Here is a 23,499-nt window from a genome sequence, read left to right on the forward strand (position 1 = left end):
GTAATATATGATTAGTCTGTTCAGTATTTCAGATTTGCTTGAAAGGAGTTAAAAATTATTTAATGATAACTTCCAAAACATTTGTTATTGAAATTTTCAAACACATAAAAATAGAGAAGATATAAACCCATGGTGGCAACATTCTAATGAGGCTTTGGAAAGTAATCCCCTTTAAAAGAAATGAAATAATCCATGTGTAATATTTTTGCATTCAATATGGGATAACTGTTGCTCTTGATGCAGATACATACTTCACATTTGCAATCAAAGATATATGTTAACTGACACCACTGTAGCTTTTAAAGCTTCAGTGAAGAAATTATTACAAAATAATTTCTACAAATTTCTATAAATTTCTACAAATCTTACAAAATTATTCTTACTTCAAACGGAGCTTTCAGCAAATGAAGATTAAGTGCATTTTAATCACAAATGGTTTGGGATTTTTAGATTGTATGCCTAAGTGAATTTCTACATTGTTTGAATGTTAGTTTTCATCAGCCTAGTAAAAATGGAAGCAGTTGTGAAAAACATTTTTGTTCCAGTAGTTTAGACGTTTTTGCAGCAGGAATTGGATCAGATTAGTTAGGAATGGCAAGTATTAGCATATATGTTGCCATTCCCTGAGTGCCGGTCCCATGGCTAATGTCCCTGATAAATCCTATCACAAATACATTTTTCTATCTGAATGAGATTTTCATGAAAATACTGAATTTGCCTAAAAGTTCTTGAACTGTAAGTTTCTGCAGGGCAAGGTAAGTGATCAATTAAATGACTTTTTTCCATTCCAGGCTGCTTCTCTATTGATAAGGTTTTTCGTGTGTCATTTGTGTTTCTTTTAACCTCTGAGAAGAATTTTTAGAAACTGAAAAGCTGGGGATTGGTCATATTGCACGTACTTGTAGCAACTGTATTAATAACTTCTGATTTTCTTCCTATCAATATGAAAGTGTTACTGTAAGAAATTGAATTCCATTTAAAAATACTATATATAGTGCAAGTAGATCATTTTGTGATTTATTTTAAAAATGAAAGTGTAGACATTAAAACAAGATATTTGAGAGTTTTAAAGGTATTTAAAGAGAGCTAACAGTGTTTCAAATGGTTAAGAGTTTTTAAAGTCAACTAAGTCCCTTGCTACTCTAAAGAATATTTTTTGAAGCTCTCAAATTAAAACTTGAGTTCTTGTTTTTGCATAAAGTTGCATTTATTTTCATGACATTGTTTCCAAAATGGAGGGGCAGAACATAAGCATCAAAAGTACAGTGATACTTGCACATTTGTCTGAAGTTAGAAGAAAGAAAAAGTAGGTTTCTGTAGTAGAGAGAGATGTGCTGAAAAATATTTCCTGTATGGTATTTGCTGATATTTTTGTCAAGTTGTTATAGGTAAAGAGAAAGTTCAAAGTTAGTCATCTGAATTACTTAGTTATTTAGAAACTGTTGAAAACTGTTATCAATTAACCTGAATTCAGTTGGAAAAAAGCCTCAAATTATATGGGGAAGAGATGTCATCTCTTTGCAAATTATTTATCTCCATGTAGATATTTTAATGAATTCAATGTATTACTGACAATTTGTTAATTCAGTGTAACTACGGATTTTAATATATTTCCATTGGGACTTTCCTGGTGGCACAGTTGTTGAGAATCCGCCTGCCAATGCAGGGGACATGGGTTCAAGCCCTACTCTGGGAAGCTCCCACATGCCGCGGAGGAACTAAGCCTGTGCACCACAACTACTGAGCCTGTGTGCCACAACCTCTGAAGCCCACGTGCCTAGAGCCCGTGCTCTCCAACAAGAGAAGCCACTGCAATGAGAAGGCCGCTCACTGCATCTAGAGAAAGCCCACACGCAGCAGCAAAGACCCAACGCGGCCCAAAATTTAAATAAATAAATAAATAAAGTTTTTTAAAAATAAATGTTTCCATTAATTTTCAAAAATAAGTAAAACTGTGTTGTCTTCTTAACCATTATTGACGGTTCATTTTTCCATAACGTCATTCAGGGATTAGAGAAGTTGTCTATGACCATTAAAAGAAATTGTAAAATCACTTAACGATGCCCACAAATTACTCAGATACTTGCCAGGAGATTGCTGATTCTTCATTTTGTTGGGGAAAACCCAAATTGTTTTTTGTTTGTTTGTTTTTTGGTTTTTTTTGCGTTACTCGGGCCTCTCACTGTTGTGGCCTCTCCCGTTGTGGAGCACAGGCTCCGGACACGCAGGCTCAGCGGCCATGGCTCACGGGCCTAGCGGGATCTTCCCGGACCGGGGCACGAACCCGTGTCCCCTGCATTGGCAGGCGGACTCCCAACCACTGCGCCACCAGGGAAGCCCCCAAATTGTTTTTTGAGGAAAATCCTGGTGCAGTCATTTATACTCTCATGCTCTGTGGACGTGGGCAGTTGTCCTGGTTAGGCAGCATCTCACCTTTCTTAAGAGGTTGTCTCTCTTCTTTTGCTCACTCAACATGTTGATCTGCCTTTACCTTGCAACACAGACACTCTCCAAGCCAGGTTCCAGTCATAGAGCATAAACACAAAGTCCCTGTGTCTCGATATCTCTCAAAAGCTCAGTTGATGGCAGTCATCTTTGGAGGATTGTCTGAGGAATATGGAGCTTATTATCTATTTTTCTAGAAACACTTAAGATTTCCTCTTGGATTAAGTAAGTCTGTCAGAGAGCAGTGTGCCGTGCTGTTTTGTCCTCTCCTCCCTGCCTTTGCTAATGAACTGTATTTTGGCCTTACGAAACTGTCTCCACTGATGGATGCTCTAAGTAAAGAACTATCTGAAACCCACTATTATAATTGTGTAAGGATGTTGATTAGGACATTTTTACCACATTATACAGTGTCTCCTTCATAAACATACACAGGAGGAACTCTTAGGTGTTATTACAGGAGTAATTATGCCTCTCTTCAGTTCTCTAAGTACCTGGTTTGTTTTTATTACATGGTTCCTCTGATTCATGTCTTAACTGGTTGTATTCTCTTTGTGATGGCTTTAGTGACCTCAGAGCCAAATTTGGGGCCCACCTCTAACAGGTATTTAGAAAGGACCTCACAATAAACATTTGCACTAACCTCACCCATACATAATTTCTTATTTATATTATTTTTCCCCTAATCACTTATTCTTATGTCAAGTTGTATGTATATAGTTCTAGGCTACTTTAAATCCATTGTGAAGTAAAGCAGGGTATATGTAAGTAAATTTAGAATTAAACAAAATTAGGATATTAAGAATCTAGTAAGCCACTTTTTTTTTCAGGGAGAGGGGAGGCAGGTATGAATGTATAACAAAACATTTAATTTTATTTAATGAATATTATTTTGTCCTAGGCACTGGATTCACAGTCAACAGTAGATACATGACGATGACAGTCTAATAATATGTTTTTAATGAATTTTATATTTCTCCCTTTAATTTTTTTTTACCATAGCAATGTTTTTTAAAGTATGAATTAATTTTAGAACTTTATGAGTTTACAATTGGGGGAAAACCTTATTGAGCAGTGTGTCCTGGATTTTATTCAATAGTTTGGAGAACCTGATCTTCATAAAGGTAATTCCATTTTATGATGTTGCTCATGAAAACAGTTTCATTTGTAGTTTCAGTTTTTTAAATGTGATTAAGAGGAATCTTCCCAACTGTAATACTAGTAGGTGTAATAATAAAGGCAAAGCCAGTAGCTGGGGTTGTCCTTATCTCAGGCTGCTTGGCATCCTGGAAAAAGAGCACTGAAATTAGATCTGAGTCTGAATCCCACTGCATATGAGCTATGTGCCATTCAGTGAGTTGTTAATGTTTCTGACCATTAGTTTCTTGTTTTGGAAAGTAAATATAACTATCTCACAAAGTTACGAGGATTGAATGAAATGTTTCGCAAATAATACGTGGTATGATCAGGTATTCAATAACTTGAATTTCTTCTCTGAGTATTCAATTGGTTTTATCAGATGATCTTTAAAAAATTACTAGGAATTTCTGCTTTGGGTAATTACAATGTTCAATTTAGGATGAAATATGTGGTTTCCTCTTTCTCCAAATATTGCTTTGATTAGTGATAAGAACAGGTTAGGTCAGAGCAAGTTAAATGCTTAAAGAGGTGGGGGAGGGGATGGATCATATATTCTTTGCTTCAGCAACTTTTGTCATAAGGATTACTAACTAACAAACAGAGCAGTTTCTCTGAACAATTCCTGTTTGCTCTCTTCTGTAAGTAAAGTATATTTTAAAAGGTAGGAATATGTGTCCTTTGAAGTAGAAATTATTAGTCTCTTAGGAAATCATGCAATTATGGAAGAAGCAATGTGAGTGAAGATGTCCATTGTAGTAGTTTGTATTATTTGTGTATGTGAATGAATGGAATAGCTTATAAGGCCTATCAATAAGAGAATGAGTAGTTTGTGGTTCAGATATTTTTGAAATTGTTGTGAATGATTGTTTAGTAAAACAAAATTCTTATGGCTTAGGTAAGGTGGGTACAAATTTATTTATATACTTTGAGTATAGCTATGTAAGGATCATTTGAAGGAAATATACCTGTCAGTAGTGGTTTTATGAAAGTTAGAAAGCTTGCCTCTTTTTGTTTGTTTTAGGGTAACAGAAAAGCACAGACTTATGCTTCTAACTTTACTAATAACCTTGTTAAAAGATATAAGTTCATTTTTTTAAAAGTCAGGGGATAGAAAAATATACATTAAAAAGCAAAAGTGTTAAAAGTCCAGAGTATATTAGACATTTATTCTCTGCTTATGTGTATATATCTGAATGAGTGTACATTTTTTCCCCCACAGATGGGGATAATTCTTTACTTCTGAAACTTGTCCTCTTTCCCATCAGCAGTATAATAAGTACATATTAGTATGTGGAGAGTCTTGTTAATGGCTACAGTATATGGTACATGAGAATGTACCATAGTTTAAACTGCTGTATTGGATATTAAGGTAGTTTCTAGTTTTGTTCTTGTGAACTGGCTGCAATGAACATTTATGTATTTTGAACCCAACTTACATATTTTTATATTTTTAAACCCAACTTACATAATTTTGAACCCAACTTTTTAAAAAGTGTAATAGTTGCACTTTATTATTAGGTATTTGCTTTCATGTATGTTTCATCATCCCAGTTAGGTGATTAAGTTCTTTGATATCAGGTACTATGTTTAATGTTTCTTTTGTATCCACAAAGAATCTCATGAAGGAGATTTTTCAGTAATGCTTAGGAAGTGATATTTTGGTATTTGTGAGATATTACATCATTGACTCCTTTAGTGTTTTAGAGTCATAGTATTAACTTTAGGGATTAAAAACTCCCCCTTGATAAAGTAATGTATATTGAGTGAAAGTTATTTCTTATGAAATACTTTTCATTAATATCCTGAGTTCAATGTAAGATCACAGGAAAAACTTTTTCCTTATGAAATGCAATTAATTATAGTGGGGCGCATTTTAGAAAAGAAACAGAGCCCCTACGATTAGAATATACTTAAAATGGACTGAACTGCTGGCTAGGTTGAATTTACTTTTCTTTTATGGTTAAAGAGTTCATGCTTGAAACACACCACTTGGATTTGAATCCCAGCTCTGCCATTTTCTGTCTGTGTGGGCACATTAGTTAACCTCTCGGTGCCTCAGTTCTCTCATCTGTAAAATGGGAATAATAATGTCTTCTTATAAAGTTGTGATAAAGATGTTCATTCATGTAAAGATTAAAACCAATGCCTAACAATAATAAACAACACACATGAAAGTTTTTAACATTAATATCAGTTTTTTGTTGGATGCTATTGAATTGATAAGAATTGAGGGCCAAATGATAAAGTTGAAGTTTTTCTTTCATATTTCATTTTATACTTTTGTAAAGCAGTTATTGAGAATGGATCACGTGCCAGGCATTAAGCTAAGTCCTATGGAATACAATACTGAATAAAACAAGACACTTCCTGCCCTCAGGGTGCTTATCATGAGTGGAAAATGCAGACATTATTATTTGAGCTTTACCATGGCCAGGCCCTTTGCTAAACCTACTGCAAAAATTGTCACATTTAATTCTAACAAACATCGGACAGATTAGGAATAAACGTTATCCTCATTTTGTATATGAGGCCGAGAGAATTTAATTAACCTCCTCAAGGTTATATAACTACTAACTGGCAGAACTGGAATTAAAATCCAGACTCTAATACCAAAGCCTTAGTCCTTATTTAACCACTCTGCTGGGTGGTAAATAAACATACAGTAATAAATTGTGATTATTGGGGTCTGTAGGGTACTGATTAACCCTAGCTTGCCTTTTGCTTAATAGATACAGGAGCCAAATAGAGATAAGAATATGTACTTTATTACTGGAAAGCTAGCGTGGGGAATGACTTGGACAGGTGGCTCAAGTGGGCGTCTTCTTTCTTCTCCACTGAATTGAACTTGCACATTCAGTTGCAGGCATGTCAGCTAGAAACCCGATGGCATTCCTTGCGCCAAGAGGCCCCAACAGGCTTCCCAGCAGAGGAGAGGGGAAAATACTCAGCCTGCGGGTAGGCAGGCAGACTCTGAGGTGGAGAGCTGAAGAAGATGGGTCACACAGGAGGCCAGGAAATTGGACGTGCCCTCCACCTGGATGCTGAAGTTGCCAGGAATGATGACAGAAGTTGGGAGGGGCGAGAGACTTTAAGATAGGACTTTAAGATGGAAAATTCCAGGTCAGTGGATAACAGCAACAGAGAGGGAGAGATGGTCGTGAGCAGGAGCTTGTGTAAATCAAAGGGGGAGTTACGGTCTCGAAGTGGAAACAGTTGGCAAGGAGGACATCTACCCCACCTGCTAGCCGTGAGGTACATGGGATATGAGAGTGAGAATCCACTCTAATGGCACGGCTATAAGAGAAGTAGTGTCTTCAAGGTACGGCCTGGTTTCAGTTAAAGCAAGGAGATGGAGGAAAGTTCAGAAGTGAAGTTTACAGGAGTTTATTACAAATTGGGAGTTGAACAGCAAGGACATAGGGTAAGGATTTGGGAGCAAAGGGAGGGGAACTTCTGGAGCCAGAGTCATATGGGAAAGAGAGTTTGGTGAGAATAGATGATCCGAAAGTCTTGGATATACCCATTAGAGACTGGAGATAAACAGGAGGAAGAGACATGATAGAATTAGCCCAAACAGTCTCTAAAAATAATTAAAATACACATCATTTCTTGCTGTAGAGGTCCTGTATGATCTGGCCTCTGCCTGTATCTCTGACCTCTCTTTTCCACCCTCCCCTTGCTCCTCGTGCTCCACCTACACAGGCTATGTTTCTTTTGTCACTCCAACAGACCATATTTTTTCTACCTGTTTTATTTTCCCTTTGTTTGCACTTGCTTTTCTGAGAGGCAGCATAGGAAAGTAGTTAATAGTGTGAGCTCTGGATCCAGACTTCCTGCACTGTCACTCTCTAGCTTTGTGACCATGGGCAAGTTATTTATACTCTCTGTGCTTCAGTTTCCTTATCTGTCAACTGGGGAATGATAATAAAGACTCACTAAATGTTAATAATATTATTTTTTCTTCTGCTTGAGGCTCTTTTCCACTATATCTTTACATGGTTGCTACTTTCTTATCATTCACTTCCCTCAGCTCAAATGTACTTCCTCAGACATCCTAGCTAATGTAGCATAACTCCACCACCTTTCTGTCGCTCTTTATCCCGTTATTCTATTTTATTTATTCATAGCATTCATCACTGTTTGAAATTTATTTTATTATTCTCCTCTTCCCCTCCAGCCCCCATCCCCTGAGGTCAGGGATATGTTGACTTATTCCGGACTGTATCTCAGCTTCTAGAAAGTGACACATACTTTGTAGGTGCTCGAGAAATTTTTCTGCCAACTCACTGTCCTGAAAACATGGTGGTTTCCAAGGTCTCTGATCAGGCAGCATTTGGTGGCAAGGTGACACTAAGGCCTAGGCCAAGAAGACAGAATCCAGCTCTTTGTGTACCAATCTGTTGGCTCATCTAGATCAGGTGGCTGCTTGTTTTGTGTTATTGGGACATAGCTACATCCATTTAAAAATTTACTATCTGCTGCTTTCCAGTTCCAAGCACAGAGTTGAGTAGTTGAGACAGAGACCCTAAGCCTCACAAAGTCTAAAATACTTGCTGTCCAGCCCTTCATGGAAAAAGTTTGCTGATCCTTGATTTAGATGCATAGAAAAAAAGACAAGAAGGAAACACCAAAAATTAATTAATAGATTATTTTGGATAGTGGGATTATATGTCATTTTAATTTTTATCTTTATACTTTTAAAATTTGTTAGAGACTCATTTAATTTGGAAATGAAATAGCCTTATAAATACTGATTTTAATATATTTAGAGAACATTTAATAATGAGCTTTTTATGTTCTTTTTTTTCCTTAGTGCTGCTTTTGACACAAAAACTGGGTTACGTGTTGCAGTGAAGAAGCTATCCAGACCATTTCAGTCCATTATTCATGCCAAAAGGACCTACAGAGAACTGCGGTTACTTAAACATATGAAACATGAAAATGTAAGTTAATAATTCAAGGCAGGATAAATTCTGCTCTTTAATAGACGGGAAAAAATGTGTTTTAATTACTGCAAATGGAAATGCATTAGAGTACATCAAACTTTGTACTGTCCTTCTTGTACTGGGGTGTTAGTGACCACTGCATTATGTCAGGTAAATACTCAAAGCCTTGGGATGAAATTGGTGCATCTTCCTGGAGTTCCAGTTTTACCTAAAGATTTTTAGAGGGAAAGCATATAAAATTTTTTAAATAAAAATGAGTATTGTGAGATAAAACACAACTCACAAGGATTTTTAACAGAAAATATTACAAAGAAGTTTCGTAGTCTCTACTTGGTTTACTTAAGACTATATTATCAGAATATGGGAATCCATGGTATTTTGTGTTGTTATGGGTTTCTTCAGTGGAGAAGTTTGAGGAAGAGTGCCTTAGGTTCACTGAATGTCCTATCAGAGATGGGTATTATTTTCTGGATAATTTAATATTATAATTTTTTCCTTTTAATTTTTAAAAGAGAGCTTTTCTAGATTCAGGGATTTTAATAAATGTGACAAAGACATTGTTTAAGTTAAATATAACGTTTTCTTGTCTATAAGTTTGGACATTTGAGAACAATGCTGTCCTGCAAAGGAGTGCTTAAAAATCCTAATAGCATAAATAAATGGATGCAGTTGGAATATTAACTGAAAGTGAAAAAACAATTGACTGAGGACACTTATTTTCCTGAATTTCAAAATCAAGTTAGAAAGGGTTTATGTGATTGCTGTATGAAAGGAACTGTAAAATTTGTAGCATTATAGAAACAATGGCCATAGAAAGTTTAGAACTATTTGACCCTATTGGTGGTTACTGTGTAGAAAAAAAATTCAATTTTTCAGTTTATTACTTGGCTATTCAGATATTTTTCTGTTTCAGTAATTGAACTTTTTTTTCTTCATAATAAGAAAAAAAATGTATTAAAATATATATGTTTCACGAAGTACATATTTCTTCTAAATTGAGAGCATTGTGACTTAAATTTGAAATTTAAGCTGTTGTAATCACAGCTGCAGCTTATTTATTTTCATGTTTTAATTGCATACTATTGAGAACGTCCTGTTTTCCACAGATTATCTCCATTCCTAGGTATAATTTTTATATGAGCATCCATGTGCAAACTTGAGTTTTTAAAAAGTTCAGTGCAGAGCTGCAGCCTTCCTAATCAGTGACATGTTTATAAGAAGTTGAAATATGTGGAGAAAGCTGGCAGGAGAATCATTATTCCGAAGTCTGCATAAAATCAAGGTGGTCTGGCAACTTAACTGATGGGTTTACATTTGGCTTTTAACACAGTTGAGTGTGTATGCTGTTTTTCATTACACGTTAATAAATGTGACAAAGATACTGTCATAGCTTTTTAAGAATACTTTGAAAATGGAATGCAAGCCAAACATTTATGGAACCCCAAAGCACCTCCAGGAGGCCCCAGGATCCCACTGATGTTGTCTATGCTAATTTAAGAACGTCTACTGTAGAAGATACCAGCACTGTAATTTATTGTTCTGCTTTATTTCATAGTCATTTTAAGCCAATGTTTAAGGCAAAAATTATTTTGCGTTATCTGAATCCATGCCTTGGCTTTTCTAGTGATCATTGCAACAACCTTAGTTAGTATGCTATCTTTTAATTTTCCATAATGAGATACTTTGAAATATGTCTTACATGATATTGGGCCGGTTGCATTTGAGCCATTCTGTATTTGTAGATATGAAGAGGCCACAGTGATGGGATACAATTGTTTTAATTTAGGAAAGGCTATACGACTTTAAAGAGGACTGACCGTATTAGGAAAACAGGATTTTAATTTATCTAAATTGTTTTATAAGCAGTTTGCTTAATAGCAGTCTTTTTTATATTAAAATGTTTAGGTTTTCACTGTATCAGTGTAGAGGGTCACCTGTATTTAGATGGTGATTTGTTTGAACAAAAGGAGGCAGATGGCTGAATGTTCATAGTTCTTCATTCTATTGGCAAATGTTTGAAGAGGGACTGGGAAGGGGCCAAAAGACTTTGACTAAATGTAGAAAAATAATGGAATTTCAGTCTATTCTACAAACACTTGTTAGGTATGTACAGTGTAAAAAAGTATTTTTACCAGGTGAAGAACCAAGACTTCCAAGTAAGTTTAATCGAGGATTTTAAGAGGAATTCCTCTCCTTTATCTTCTCTTCCTCTTTTTCTTTCTTTCTCTTCTTTAATGACTGTTTTGGGCCACTGTCTAACTTTTGGCTAGCTGCCAGGACTCCAAAGACAGCGAGAGCAGCAACTTAAAACTCGTGAAAAACTTAAGTAAGGATTGGTAGCAAATAGAATTTTTAGGTGCCAGAATGCACATGTGATCTTTTACACAAAAATGCCTCTGACTTACAATCCATAGTTCATTTTATTTCTTTTATTAGTGATAATGAATGACACATATGTAATTTTCATATGGGTTATAGGAGCTAGGGGATGTTACTCTCTGAACAAATTTACCTGGCCCATTCCTGACTGAATTTTTGACCTTGATCTCATTGATACCTGGTCTAAGGAAAGATTAAAAGGAAGCAGCTGGCTAGCTGCATCCTTTTGTTGTCTGAGTAGGTACCGTACAGTTAAGGGCCCGGAGAGCTATACATTAAAAAAAACTTTCAATGATTCAGGGACTCCTTTCATAAATTTTATTTGGGAGGCTTAGATTTAATCTTACCATGATAGAACAAGTGGTTGTTTTGGTGTGCTTGTGTTAAATACATTAAATATTGTCTTTGACTGATCACTGACTTAAAGTGTTTTGTGAGTGTGTACTAATTTAATAAAGATATATTACTTCTGTTTGTCATTGTAGGACAGTCATCAGAGATATTTGCTGATTATTTATACTATAACCATCTTTTCTAAATATTTAATTCCTGGGTTACTTTCTAAAGCATCTGAAACCATATAATGGCAGAAGGAGTAAGGAAATAGGCTAAAATATGACAAATTAAAAATAAATTTCCGGGCTTCCCTGGTGGCGCAGTGGTTGGGAGTCCGCCTGCCGATGCAGGGGACGCGGGTTCATGCCCCGGTCCGGGGGGATCCCGCGTGCCGCGGAGCGGCTGGGCCCGTGGGCCATGGCCGCTGAGCCTGTGCGTCCGGAGCCTGCGCTCCACAGTGGGAGAGGCCGCGGCGGTGAGAGGCCCGCGTACCACCAAAAAAAAAAATTTCCATTTAAGAAATGAGAAATGAATTGATTATGGAATGTTCCCAAAATCTATTTTAATGCTGGGAAACTTTTGTTTTACAGTATTTTCCTTATGATTAATACTCCATAAATAGGATTAATAGAGAAGGGGTATTGGTAAAAGCCCACAAAAAATTAAAAATACTCTGATGTAAAATGAGTGGCTTTAATGTAATAAAATGTGTCCCTTGTAAGGAAATTAAAATTTGATAGAGTATTTGCTAATATGCTTTGTTCTATTATTTTTTTCCAAATTAATCATTGTGCTTCTTGTAGCCATACTTTTTAATCATTTGAATAATTGAATTTAGCTTTATATGTCATGTTTTGTTACTGGAAGTAGCTGCTTCAATAGTTCAAATAGTTTGTTTCTGTGATTTGTATTTTACAATTCATTATAAAACTCTGATGTTTCTGGTCACGATTTATTTTGGTAATCCACAGCAGGTCAGTCTACATAATCTTCCCCAAAATACTATGAAAATAAGCAGTGATATACACGTGTCTTTCATCTGAGGAAAATGAGGCTCAGAGAAGATACTTTTATTTATGTAACAAGTTTTAATTGAACTTCTGTGTGCCCAGCAACATCCCATGTTTTGGGGTTATTGGAAGTAAAAGAAAGAAGCTCATGGGTCTAAGAAGTCACAGATTGATTGGGGGTTCAAATTTACAGCTGTTTGATTCTAAAATACCTATTGTGTTTTCAGGCTGAAATGGGGGTTTTAATTTTAAACGCTTGGACTTGTTTCACTTTAGTGTGTTTGAGATAACCCTTGCATGAATAATCCTGTGTAAATTGGATTAGTTTAGTAGTTTAATTTTATTTTGCTCTGAGGATATTTTCACAGCCACAATTCAAATAATAATGTAAAACAATGTAAATTGTTTTAAAGTTTTCTGGTTGAGAAGATGGGGCATCTCAAATAACAAGAATCAGTGATTAGAAAATATTGGAGCAGGTGAATAAAATTGGCTTCTAGATCTCAGCTATCAGAAGTAGAAGAGGATGTAGGGGGTAGTAATCAAAAGACCAGAGGTTGGGACTTCCCTGGTGGCGCAGTGGTTAAGAATCTGCCTGCCAATGCAGGGGACACCGGTTCGAGCCCTGGTCCAGGAAGATCCCACATGCCATGGAGCAACTAAGCCCGTGCGCCACAACTACTGAGCCTGTGCTCTAGAGCCTGCAAGCCACAACTACTGAGCCCATGTGCCACAACTACTGAAGCCCATGTGCCTAGAGCCCATGCTCTGCAGCAAGAGAAGCCACTGCAATGAGAAGACTGCGCACCGCAACAAAGAGTAGCCCCCCGCTCACTGCAACTAGAGAAAGTCCGCGCAGCAATGAGGACCCAATGCAGCCAAAAATTAATTAATTAATTAATTATTTAAAAGACCAGAGGTCTTAAGCCAGGAGTGTATCAAACTCAAGGAGAACAATTATAATTTAGATGGGAAAGGAAAAAGAAAATGATTTGACTTAATTTAAAGCACTATTCAGAGCTATTATAAGGTCATAGATACGCTATTGGTGGGATCTAAGTTGGCCTCATCTTTAATGGAGGACAGTTTGACAGTATTAAGATCCTTAAGCATATTGATGTCCTTTGATCTTGTAATTCTATTTCTTGAAATTTATTCTCTGGAAGAAAATACAAGATGTATATATGCACGCATGCACGCATATGCACATATACTTGCAGTGTTCCTTAAATGTCCAAAGATAGGAAATTGGTTTTATTATGGTATATACAAATGATAGAACATATTATTGAAAAACATTTGAGGACATGAGAATAGTCATTATTTGTTAAGTGACAAGGCAGGATATAAAACTGTATGCATAGTATAACCCCGACTTAATTTATGTACATCAGAATAATCAAAGAAAGTATCTCAAAATGTTAATGATAGTTATAACCATTAGTACAATTAGAGGTAATTTTCATTTTCTTGTGTATGGTTGTCTGGATAAGGAGATAATGGATAACTGTACCTTTACTTTTGAATAAGATGCAAAGACTTGAAAAGCTATTCTTGAATTCCAAGGCCTTTTTTTAGTTTGTTTCCCTTTTGGGTTCAGGCTGTATAATTGAAATTGCTTTTAAAAGTTGATATTTGTGTGTGGGTTTTTTGTTTTTGTTTTTGTTTTGTTTTTCGTCTTATAAATTTATTTATTTATTTATGGCTGAGTTGGGTCATTGTTGCTGCATGCGGGCTTTCTCTAGTTGCGGCAAGTGGGGGCTACTCTTTGTTGTGGAGCATGGGCTCTAGGCGTGTGGGCTTCAGTAGTTGTGGCACACGGGCTCAGTAGTTGTGGCTCGTGGGCTCTAGAACACAGGCTCAGTAGTTGTGGCGCACGGGCTTAGTTGCTCCGCGGCATGTGGGATCTTCCCGGACTAGGGCTCGAACTCATGTCCCCTGTGTTGGCAGGCGGATTCTTAACCACTGTGCCACCAAGGAAGCCCAGAAGTTGATATTTGGATGAGTGGAGTAACATTCTAATTAAAAGTGCTCTTTTTCATGACAATATTTTGAGTGTTGGTATATTTTACTCAGTCCACAGTCATGGGTCAGTTTTCGTGAAGCCCATTTAGCTTTTGTTTGTTTCATTTCCAGATACCCTTAAATCTTGCTGAGCATATTACATATGAATTATATGTCTTGTTTGCCTTCTTGGTGCCTAGCTTTGTGGAAATGAGTGGTCTGGGTTTTAGGAGGACCTGGGGAAGTGGGGGGATGTTAAATTAATCAGTGTAAATTTATGACCAGAATAACTGCTCAAAGACCATGGATTACTGAGTATTAAGTATCTCTTTGCTTTATCCTTGTATAAAGATAGCTTTTTTTTTTTCAATTTTATAGTCTGATCTAAATATCTGATAGTGATTAATAATCTTATTATTAAGAATATTATAAGAATAATACCAAGAATATACTGAGAAGATATATTGGGGCTTTAAAAATGTCAGTTTTGAAGACAATATAGTAATTTTTATTGAATAATAATATATTTTAAAAAGAAAAATGATACTATAACAACAGCTGTAGAAGTATGACTTTTTTCTGTTTGTTAATCACTAGACTATCAGTGCATGTTAAGTCAAGAGTCCTAAATCTTTTTGCTTCCTGATAAGCTAATGGCTATATGTGACCAAATTCTAAAGACATGAAGATTTTAGTAGTAAAATGGGTTATTATGAAAAGTGACATTTAACAAGTAAAAAACAAAAGCATAATTTGGGTGAAAAATAAGTTGGAGTTATTAAGTATACGATAATGTAATGTTACTGAACTGAGAGCAGGATTTGGAATTAGTTCCTATTAAAATGACTAATACCTGATGGATAAGTTCAGTATTTATTTACTGTTTGATTTTTATGTTTTCTTATAGGTGATTGGTCTGTTGGATGTTTTCACACCTGCAAGGTCTCTGGAGGAATTCAATGATGTGTGAGTAAATCTTTTGTGTTTGCCTTCCTCCACTAGAGGTTAAAGATTAGCAGCCCATTTCTACTCCTGAGCCATTTAGCACTATCAGACTTAGATTCTCTATTCCTGTCATCCAACTCTTCTGTGGAATGGGGAATGGATACAGAAGATGTATATTTTGGGGGGTGTAAATTTGTATTTTCATCATCTCAGGCACATTGTGCCGTATTTGGAGGCACAGTGGTGGGTCCTGGCAACAGTTCCATAGAGAACAGTATAGGGAGTTTTGACCATGATTTTTATTCTCAAATTGTCTGTCCCAGCTTTCAAAGGGACATGTTTATATCAAGGAATGTAGTGGTGGGCTTCCCTGGTGGCGCAGTGGCTAAGAATCTGCCTGCCAATGCAGGGGATACGGGTTCGAGCCCTGATCTGGGAAGATCCCACATGCCACGGAGTAGCTAAGCCCGTGTGCCACAACTACTGAGCCTGCGCTCTAGAGCCTGTGAGCCACAACTGCTGAGCCTCTGTGCCACAACTACTGAAGCCCTCCTGCCTAGAGCCCATGCTCCGCAACCAGAGAAGCCGCTGCAATGAGAAGCCCATGCACTGCAATAAAGAGTAGCCCCCGCTCACCCCAACTAGAGAAAGCCCGTGCAGCAACGAAGACCCAACGCAGCCAAAAATAAATAAGTTAAATAAATAAACTTATTTAAAAAAAAGAAATGTAGTGAAGTCCTGGTTCCATATAGATTCTTCCATTTCTTTTATCTTGCTTGTGTGTGGGAAATGCATGCTGATCTTTATAGTATTGGATTTCTGTACTGGAACAAATGGTGAGCCTCATGTGTTTAGAAAGCTGATTCTCCCAGTTTTGTGACCATCTCTATTGTTTTAGCCTGGGGAGCCCCCCACTAGAAAGAGGGCCTGAGATTCTCAGGAACCAGTAGTCGAGGGAGGGCTAGGGAAGACGAAACAGAGAGGAAGAGAAAGTTGCTACGAGGATATGCTATTAAGTTAGTCACCATTGTGTGCAACTGGGCTGAAAACTGCCAGGGTCTTCAGTTTTCTAGAAGTTGTATAGAATGTACCTCAGATGGGGAGCATTTACCCGTTGGCTTCTGGCTCCACTGGCAAGTGTTGCCCCATGGGGCAGTAATGACCTCACATGCCCAGGTTGCATCTGTATGAGAAGTGTTGTGGATGTTGTGCAGGTGTTGTACATGTGTGAGTGCTCTACTGTAGCTTTCCCAATATCTGAATTAACATACCTCCTGTCCCCAATTCACAGGTATACTATACCATAAGAGAGAAGGAACACCTTAAATTTAGGGTTATACATATTGTCCTGGTGAAATTTTGGCGTTCCTAAGTGGAAAGGATGACTATTGTGAAAGTCCAAATAAAATTGCAGATCTTGGCTGCTCTTACTTAACCTCTACTCTCCACTGTCCCCAGTGCTGAACTTAACCCCACCCTTATCCTGGACTCAGTTTCTCCTACCCTTATGCTAGGCCAAGTGCAAGCACCATTTGCTCATTTCCCAAAGAACAAGTGGGAGGGAGTGGAGGAGATGTTCGAGCTTGTGTGTTCTGTCTAATGAAAGGGGGAAAAAATGAAAGAGAAATGTAGAATATTAAATGGAAAGAGAATGAGGAAGGTAGCAAAAAAATCTCCCACCACTTGAACTTAGTTGGAACATGATATGACTGTGAGTCGAAGATGAAAGAAGGAGAATCTAGTCTAAGTGCAAGAACTCCCACCCACATTAACCTTGATCCTGCCAATGAAAGTTTAAGAAAAAACTTTGAACTTCCTTCAAGCAAAGGGGGGGGGGGGGGAAGTCAGTAACTAAGAACGGCTGGGCTTCCTGAGCCCTGTGTGTCTCTAGAATGTGGAGGTTTCTAAAGCCTCCTTAACTGGATGCCCCAGGCAGAAGCAAGTGTGTTGCAAGTTGTTGAGCCCTGCTGTAGGCTATGCTTGGAAAAGAGAATATTGCCATGATGTTTTTTTCTTTAACATTAATTCATTAATTTTTACTTTTTTGAGGATTTTTTTTTTAAGAGCAGCTTTAGGTTTACAACAAAATTGAGGGGAAGGTACAGAGGTTTCCTGCTTACCCTCCTGCCCCTGTACATGCATAGCTTCCCCCATTATCAACATCACTCACCAGAATGGTATATTTTTCACCAAGAATGGACCTATACTGACACATCATAATTACCCAAAGTCCATAGTTTACCATAGGATTCACTCTTAGTGTTGAAAAGTTTATGGATTTAGACAAATATATAATGACATATTATAATATCATACAGTGTATTTTCACTGCCCTAAGAATGATGGGTTTTGATATTCTGTCTAAATGTAGAAAAAATGCTGAAGCAATATGTTTGTGAATTACTTTAGAGGATTGATTTTTATTTTTTAAGAAAGGAATTGATAATTTGCTGACCTAGGCTAATGCTGTATTTTGCCTTAATCAGGCATATGGAACTGAGTTATGAGGCTGTTTCTCCTATGTCAAAGACCTTATTTAAGGCTAGTGTCTTTGAGAGGTTAAGTTTTATCCATTGTGGTGCCTATTGGCTCCTTTATCCATTTGAAGGCTCACTGACTACAAGCATACCCACTGAACTGAAATTGCATTTATTTCTTCATTCATTCATTCAACAAATACCATGGCTACTGAGCAGGAATCTATTCTTTCTATGTAACTATAGCTGGGTTCTACTTGCTTATTTATTTCCAGCTTTACTGAGATATAACTGACATACAACATTGTGTAATTTGGGTCATGATTGTTTTTAAATAAGAACTTAGTTCACTGTTCGGGAGCAAATCTCTGTACTACTTGTTGAATACTTGCTGAGCAGAGTGTTAGAACAAGGCTCAGGATAATCAGAAACACTAGTCTTTCCCTTGATGAAATGAAAATCTTGTTAGGGGAAACAAATTCAAAACACTTTTATAGGGGCTTCCCTGGTGGCACAGTGTTTAAGAATCTGCCTGCCAATTCAGAGGACATGGGTTTGAGCCCTGGTCCAGGAAGATCCCACATGTCACAGAGCAACGAAGCCCATGTGCCACAACTACTGAGCCTGCACTCTAGAGCCCACGAACCACAACTACTGAAGCCCGCGCGCCTGGAGCCTGTGATCCGCAACAAGAGACGCCACTGCAATGAGAAGCCCGCGTACCGCAACGAAGAGTAGCCCCAGCTCGCCACAACTAGAGAAAGCCCATTGTGCAGCAACGAAAACCCAACGCAGCCAAAAAATAATAAAAAAATAAAATAAGTAAATTAAAAAAAACAAAAACAACACTTTCGTAACCAAGTTATCAGTTGACTGTAAGACCTTGGACAAGTCACTTTTCCCCTCTGGGTCCCAGTTAACTTCCGTGTAAAATGATGAAAATTGGGGTGGTTCACTTCTGAAGTGTTTTCAATCCCAGAGAATCTCTGAAAATAGAATGATGAACCTAAGGATACCTTTTGGAAAAATGTTTCATTGTTTACTTTTTTATGATGTATGTATCACTGAGAAAAAAATAGTGCTTGTCCAGGACTATGGTTATTTCAGTGTTTTCCAAAGTCATTTCATAATTTTCATAAGAGATCAAACATCTTCACCTACAATTACAGGGTGTGCAAATTTAAATACCTTTAGGGCCAGACAAATAACATAAACTAGGCTCAGTGCTATACAACAGAATACCTGCATTTCCTAAAAGCATTCAAATTTACATTAAAACAAAATAAACAGACAAAGACCCACTGTTCTGGCCAAATCAAACAAGCTGAAGACTAGAGTGGTTCTACAGGTTGCCAGGTTTGGAGCAAACAGTAATTTTGTTTTTTGTTTTTGTTTAAAATATTTATTCTTTTTTGGGGGAGTTGTTTGCTTGTTTCTTTTAATTTATTTTTTAAAATTTTTGTTTACATTGGGTCTTTGTTGCTGTGTGTGGGCTTTCTCTAGTTGTGGCGAGCGGGGGCTACTCTTAATTGCAGTGCACAGGCTTCTCATAGTGGTGTCTTCTCTTGTTGTGGAGCACGGGCTCTAGGTGCATGGGCTTCAGTAGTTGTGGCACATGGGCTCAGTAGTGGTGGCACGCAGGCTCTAGAGCATAGGCTCAGCAGTTGTGGTGCACAGGCTTAGTTGCTCCGCGGCATGTGGGATCTTCCCGGACCGGGGCTCAAACCCGTGTTCTTAACCACTGCACCACCAGGGAAGCCCCAAACAGTCATTTTGAACATGAATTTTCTGTGCTAATTAACAAAATCTCTAATTACTTTTCATAGTTATAGTTGGCTTTTAATCATGTATTTTGTGTATTTGTGCCTTTATGTTTCAATTAGCACTTTCCATTTATCATACAATTCAAGTTTTTACTGAATTTTAAATTTCTTAGTTAATAGGCATCCTACATAATTCATTAGTAAGACTATACTTTTGAGAAAGGAATAATAGGTAGTGAGTTTTGATCATTAGAAACAACGTGCAGTTACTAAATCTAACAGAGCTGGTGTTTGGAAAATGTGGAGTTAAAAGATAAGAATACAGTACCAACTTGTTCTTGACTGCGATATGTGGTTGTACAGCTGACAAAATTTTATAAGATATATCTAGATCTTTTTAGTGATTGGGTATCATTTGGACATTTCTGTTTGCTTATTTTTTTATTTTTTAAAATTTTTGTCTGCGTTGGGTCTTCATTGCTGCGCGAGGGCTTTCTCTAGTTGTGGCGAGTGGGGGTTACTCTTCATTGCAGTGCACGTGCTTCTCATTGTGGTGGCTTCTCTTGTTTCAGAGCTTGAGCTTAGGCGTGCGAGCTTCAGTAGTTGTGGCATGAGGGCTCAGTAGTGTGGTTCGTGGGCTCTAGAACGTAGGCTCAGTAGTTGTGGTGCATGGCCCCAGTTGCTCTGCATGTGGCATGTGGGATCCTCCTGGACCAGGGATCAAACCCGTGTCCCCTGCACCAGCAGGTGGATTCTTAACCAGTGTGCCACCAGGGAAGTCCCAGGAAAGTGGATCCTTAACGATACAGTCAGGTCCTCACACACATACCAAGATGTAGAGCTTAGTGAAGCATGTACCTGCTAGGCAGCTCCATCGCTGGCTGCTTTGACGTAATCCATACTCCTGCTAGTGTTGGAGGGTCTCCTGCAGGGGCGTGGGGTGGCCGTGGCTCACCGGGGGACAAGGTCACCGGCAGCAGAAGTCGTGGAAAGCACTCCTTGGCATGAGCCCTCCCAGAGTCCACCACCAGCCCCACCAAAGAGCCGGGTAGGTTGTCTGTTTGCTTCCTGATGGTAATATTTGGCAGGAGGTGGCATATATGTGCCATACACATGCTGCAAATATTTAGTTACCAATAGGAATCCAAAATCTTGAAATAGCCAGTATTAGAACCTAACCCTAGAGTAAGCTGCAACTTCATGCTACTACAACATTGCCTTTTCGTAGCTATCGTGGTTCTCTGATCAAGCTTAGTAGACAATGAAGAGTTTTTGGACTCAGTGCAAACAACTTCCTCAAATTTCAGGAAAACTGAATTGCCATTTTCCCCCTTATTTTATAACTTCCCATCCCAGGTTTCTTATACCCAAGTTCCATATCTCTGCTTGGTTCTTGAAGAGGGATGTGTAACTGGGGTTTTAGATTCTACCGTGATTTAGCAGAAGACCTACCACAGGGTCAGTCAGCAGCCATTGTTTTAGTGAAAGCCAATGGGCAGGTAATCACCTAGCTTATTTAGCCTTCCACTAACGAAAAATGATTGTTCAACCACTAAGTGTGGCCTTTTTTATCAGTGTAAAAGCTGCTGACTGTACCAAATAGGTACAGGAAGTTTCTAGATTTATATTTTAACCTGATTTAATTCATAAATATTTAAATACCCATCCTATGTTAAACATAGTACTAGTCTCTGGGGAATATAACAAATTAGATAAACATGGTCCCTGATGATAGATTGAGACTCTTTAATTGGAGAGAAGAACAATTTAAATGACCAAACAAAATACAGTGTGATAGGTTCTAGAAGATCCTACATGATTTTTATTACTGTTCACTCTCTGACCTCATCTAATACTTTCCCCACTCACTCTCTCCATTCCAGCCACTCTGGCCTCTTTATTCTTCCTTGAATACATAAATCCACATTCCCAGTAAAACCTTTGTACTGGTTTCTAATGTTGGCCTGGAACACTCTCCCCACATATCCACATGACTGGCTCCTTCATTTCCTTCAAGACCCTACCAAAAGGTCATTTCATCAGAAGCTTTTTTTTCCCTTCACCATAGCTGAAATACTACCCCCACTGTCAGGGTCTACTCCTTACTCTACTTTCTTCTTAGCAAATTTTATCATCATATATTTATTGTTGTCTGTCTTCTCCCTGTAGCTTGTAAGCTCTATTAGAGCAGGGAGTTTATTTTCTTCCTTGTTGAGTCTTCTTTATTTGGCTGTGTTGGGTCTTTGTTGCTACGTGTGGGCTTTCTCTAGTTGCAGAGAGCAGGAGCTGCTCTTCATTGCAGTGTGTGGGCTTCTCATTGTGGGGGCTTCTCTTTATTGCAGAGCATGGGCTCTAGGCTTGCGGGCTTCAGTAGTTGTGGCATGTGGGCTCAGTAGTTGTGGCATGCGGGCTCAGTAGTTGTGGCTCTTAGGCTCTAGAGTGCAGGCTCAGTAGTTGTGGCACATGGGTTTAGTTGCTCCACGGCATGTGGGATCTTCCCAGACCAGGGATTGAACCCATGTCCCTGCATTGACAGGCAGATTCTTAACCACTGCGCCACCAGGGAAGTCCCCTTGTTGAGTCTTTAGTAGTTAGAAATTCTCAGAAGTTGAGAGTGATGAACTGAATTGTATAATACCATATATAAAATTGTACACATCTTAGGTCTTTTTGGCTCTAAGTCTATTTCTAGTCACATTTTTCTTGACCCAGAGCTCTATTATTTGAAAGTTTGCTAACCCTTCTCATTGGGTAAATGCTGTGATAGGTTGTACGTAAGATGTCAAAACTAAAGGCCTTCAGTTCCATGTGGTCTCATTAATGAGGTGAAGCATAAATGCTTACCTAAAACAACTTAAAGGACCAAGACAAATTTGCAGTGTCAAAGCAACATACAGGGTATTAAGTAGTCTCAGAATATGAGAGAAGCTTAGTGGAGGAAAGCCTCTAAAGAAGGTAATAACTGTATCTGAAGAAACAGATAAATAAGGATTGGGTGTAGAGGTTGAAATATATTCCAGATAGTCAAAGAAATGAAGGAAATGTATAAAGTATACACAAAAGGAGATTTGTGTGGAATGGAGACTGTTAAGGAGTAGATAACCGTTGATTTTTCTTTTGTACTTGGATAAAAATTGTATTTTGGTAAATTCTGATTTTTTTTTTTTTTTTTTTTTTTTTTTTTTTTTGGTGGCAGAGGAGAGTTGTTTTCCTAATTTAGTTAAGAGGCATTATCTGCTTGGAAATAGTACTTTCCTCTATCACTGAAAGAAATTCCCAGCCCAGTTGTTTGGACTTACAGAAATATTCTTCTTCCTTGAAAATAGGTTGAGTACTCAAGATAGGTAATACAGAAAGAGAAGCAGTCTGGGAGAAAGATGAATGAGTTAACTGTATTAACAGTTATATTTGCAATTTATTTCCGTATCAGAGAGGTCTGCTAAAATGAGGATAGAGAGTTGGTAAAGCGTGTAGGTGTCGTCACTGACTCATATTTGAAATCTAAATAAATTACGCATCCTTTAAGAAAATACCATTCGGTTTTTGTCTGACGTGATCAGTAAGATGCCCCCTTTTTCTCAGATTAGCTGTTGTAAAAAGGTAAAGAAGCTTCAAGGTATAGTTTTGAGTTTGAGTCTCTCAAGAAATTTTCCCGTAATTAACTGCTTCCTAAGTCTGGATTGGTGCCCTCCCCTGTATGTTCTCCAGCACCTTGATGTACACTTTTATAACTCTAATTATGCTCTATTATGAGTATATGCCTTCCTCTCATCTAAATTCTGTATATTTCTTTTCCACTGTTGTACTCCCAGTGCTCAACAATAAATATTTGTTGATGGAGTGACTGAATGAATGAATAACCTTGTGCTTTCTTGTTTATGACTGGTTGGCAATCTAGTTGTCTGATAGCATGCCCAGTGCATTCTCTTTTGACTTTTTTTATTTTATCTTGGAATATAGACCATATGGTAGAATATTGAATCTGGTTTATTTGATGCAGGTAATGTGGAGGGCACCTTTCAGCAATCTTTACTTCAAATGAGGAGAACAGTTT

The 23,499-nt window shown here is 37.7% G+C and overlaps 1 protein-coding gene across 4 annotated transcripts in view; it reads left to right on the forward strand.

Moving 5' to 3' along the window:
• MAPK14 (mitogen-activated protein kinase 14) overlaps positions 1–23,499 on the forward strand; it is a 70,174-nt gene that overhangs the window by 12,891 nt on the left and 33,784 nt on the right. For all 4 annotated transcript variants that reach the window (XR_009337657.2, XM_059076432.2, XM_059076433.2 and 1 more), the window contains 2 exons: positions 8,399–8,528; positions 15,168–15,226. Coding sequence is in view for 3 of the 4 variants with exons in the window: in XM_059076432.2 (XP_058932415.1) it covers positions 8,399–8,528; positions 15,168–15,226 (189 nt within the window). In the remaining variant the exon portion in view is untranslated. The remainder of the gene's footprint in view (positions 1–8,398; positions 8,529–15,167; positions 15,227–23,499) is intronic.

The sequence above is a fragment of the Kogia breviceps genome, chromosome 10 (genome assembly GCF_026419965.1).
Source record: "Kogia breviceps isolate mKogBre1 chromosome 10, mKogBre1 haplotype 1, whole genome shotgun sequence".
NCBI classification, from domain to species: Eukaryota; Metazoa; Chordata; class Mammalia; order Artiodactyla; family Physeteridae; genus Kogia; species Kogia breviceps.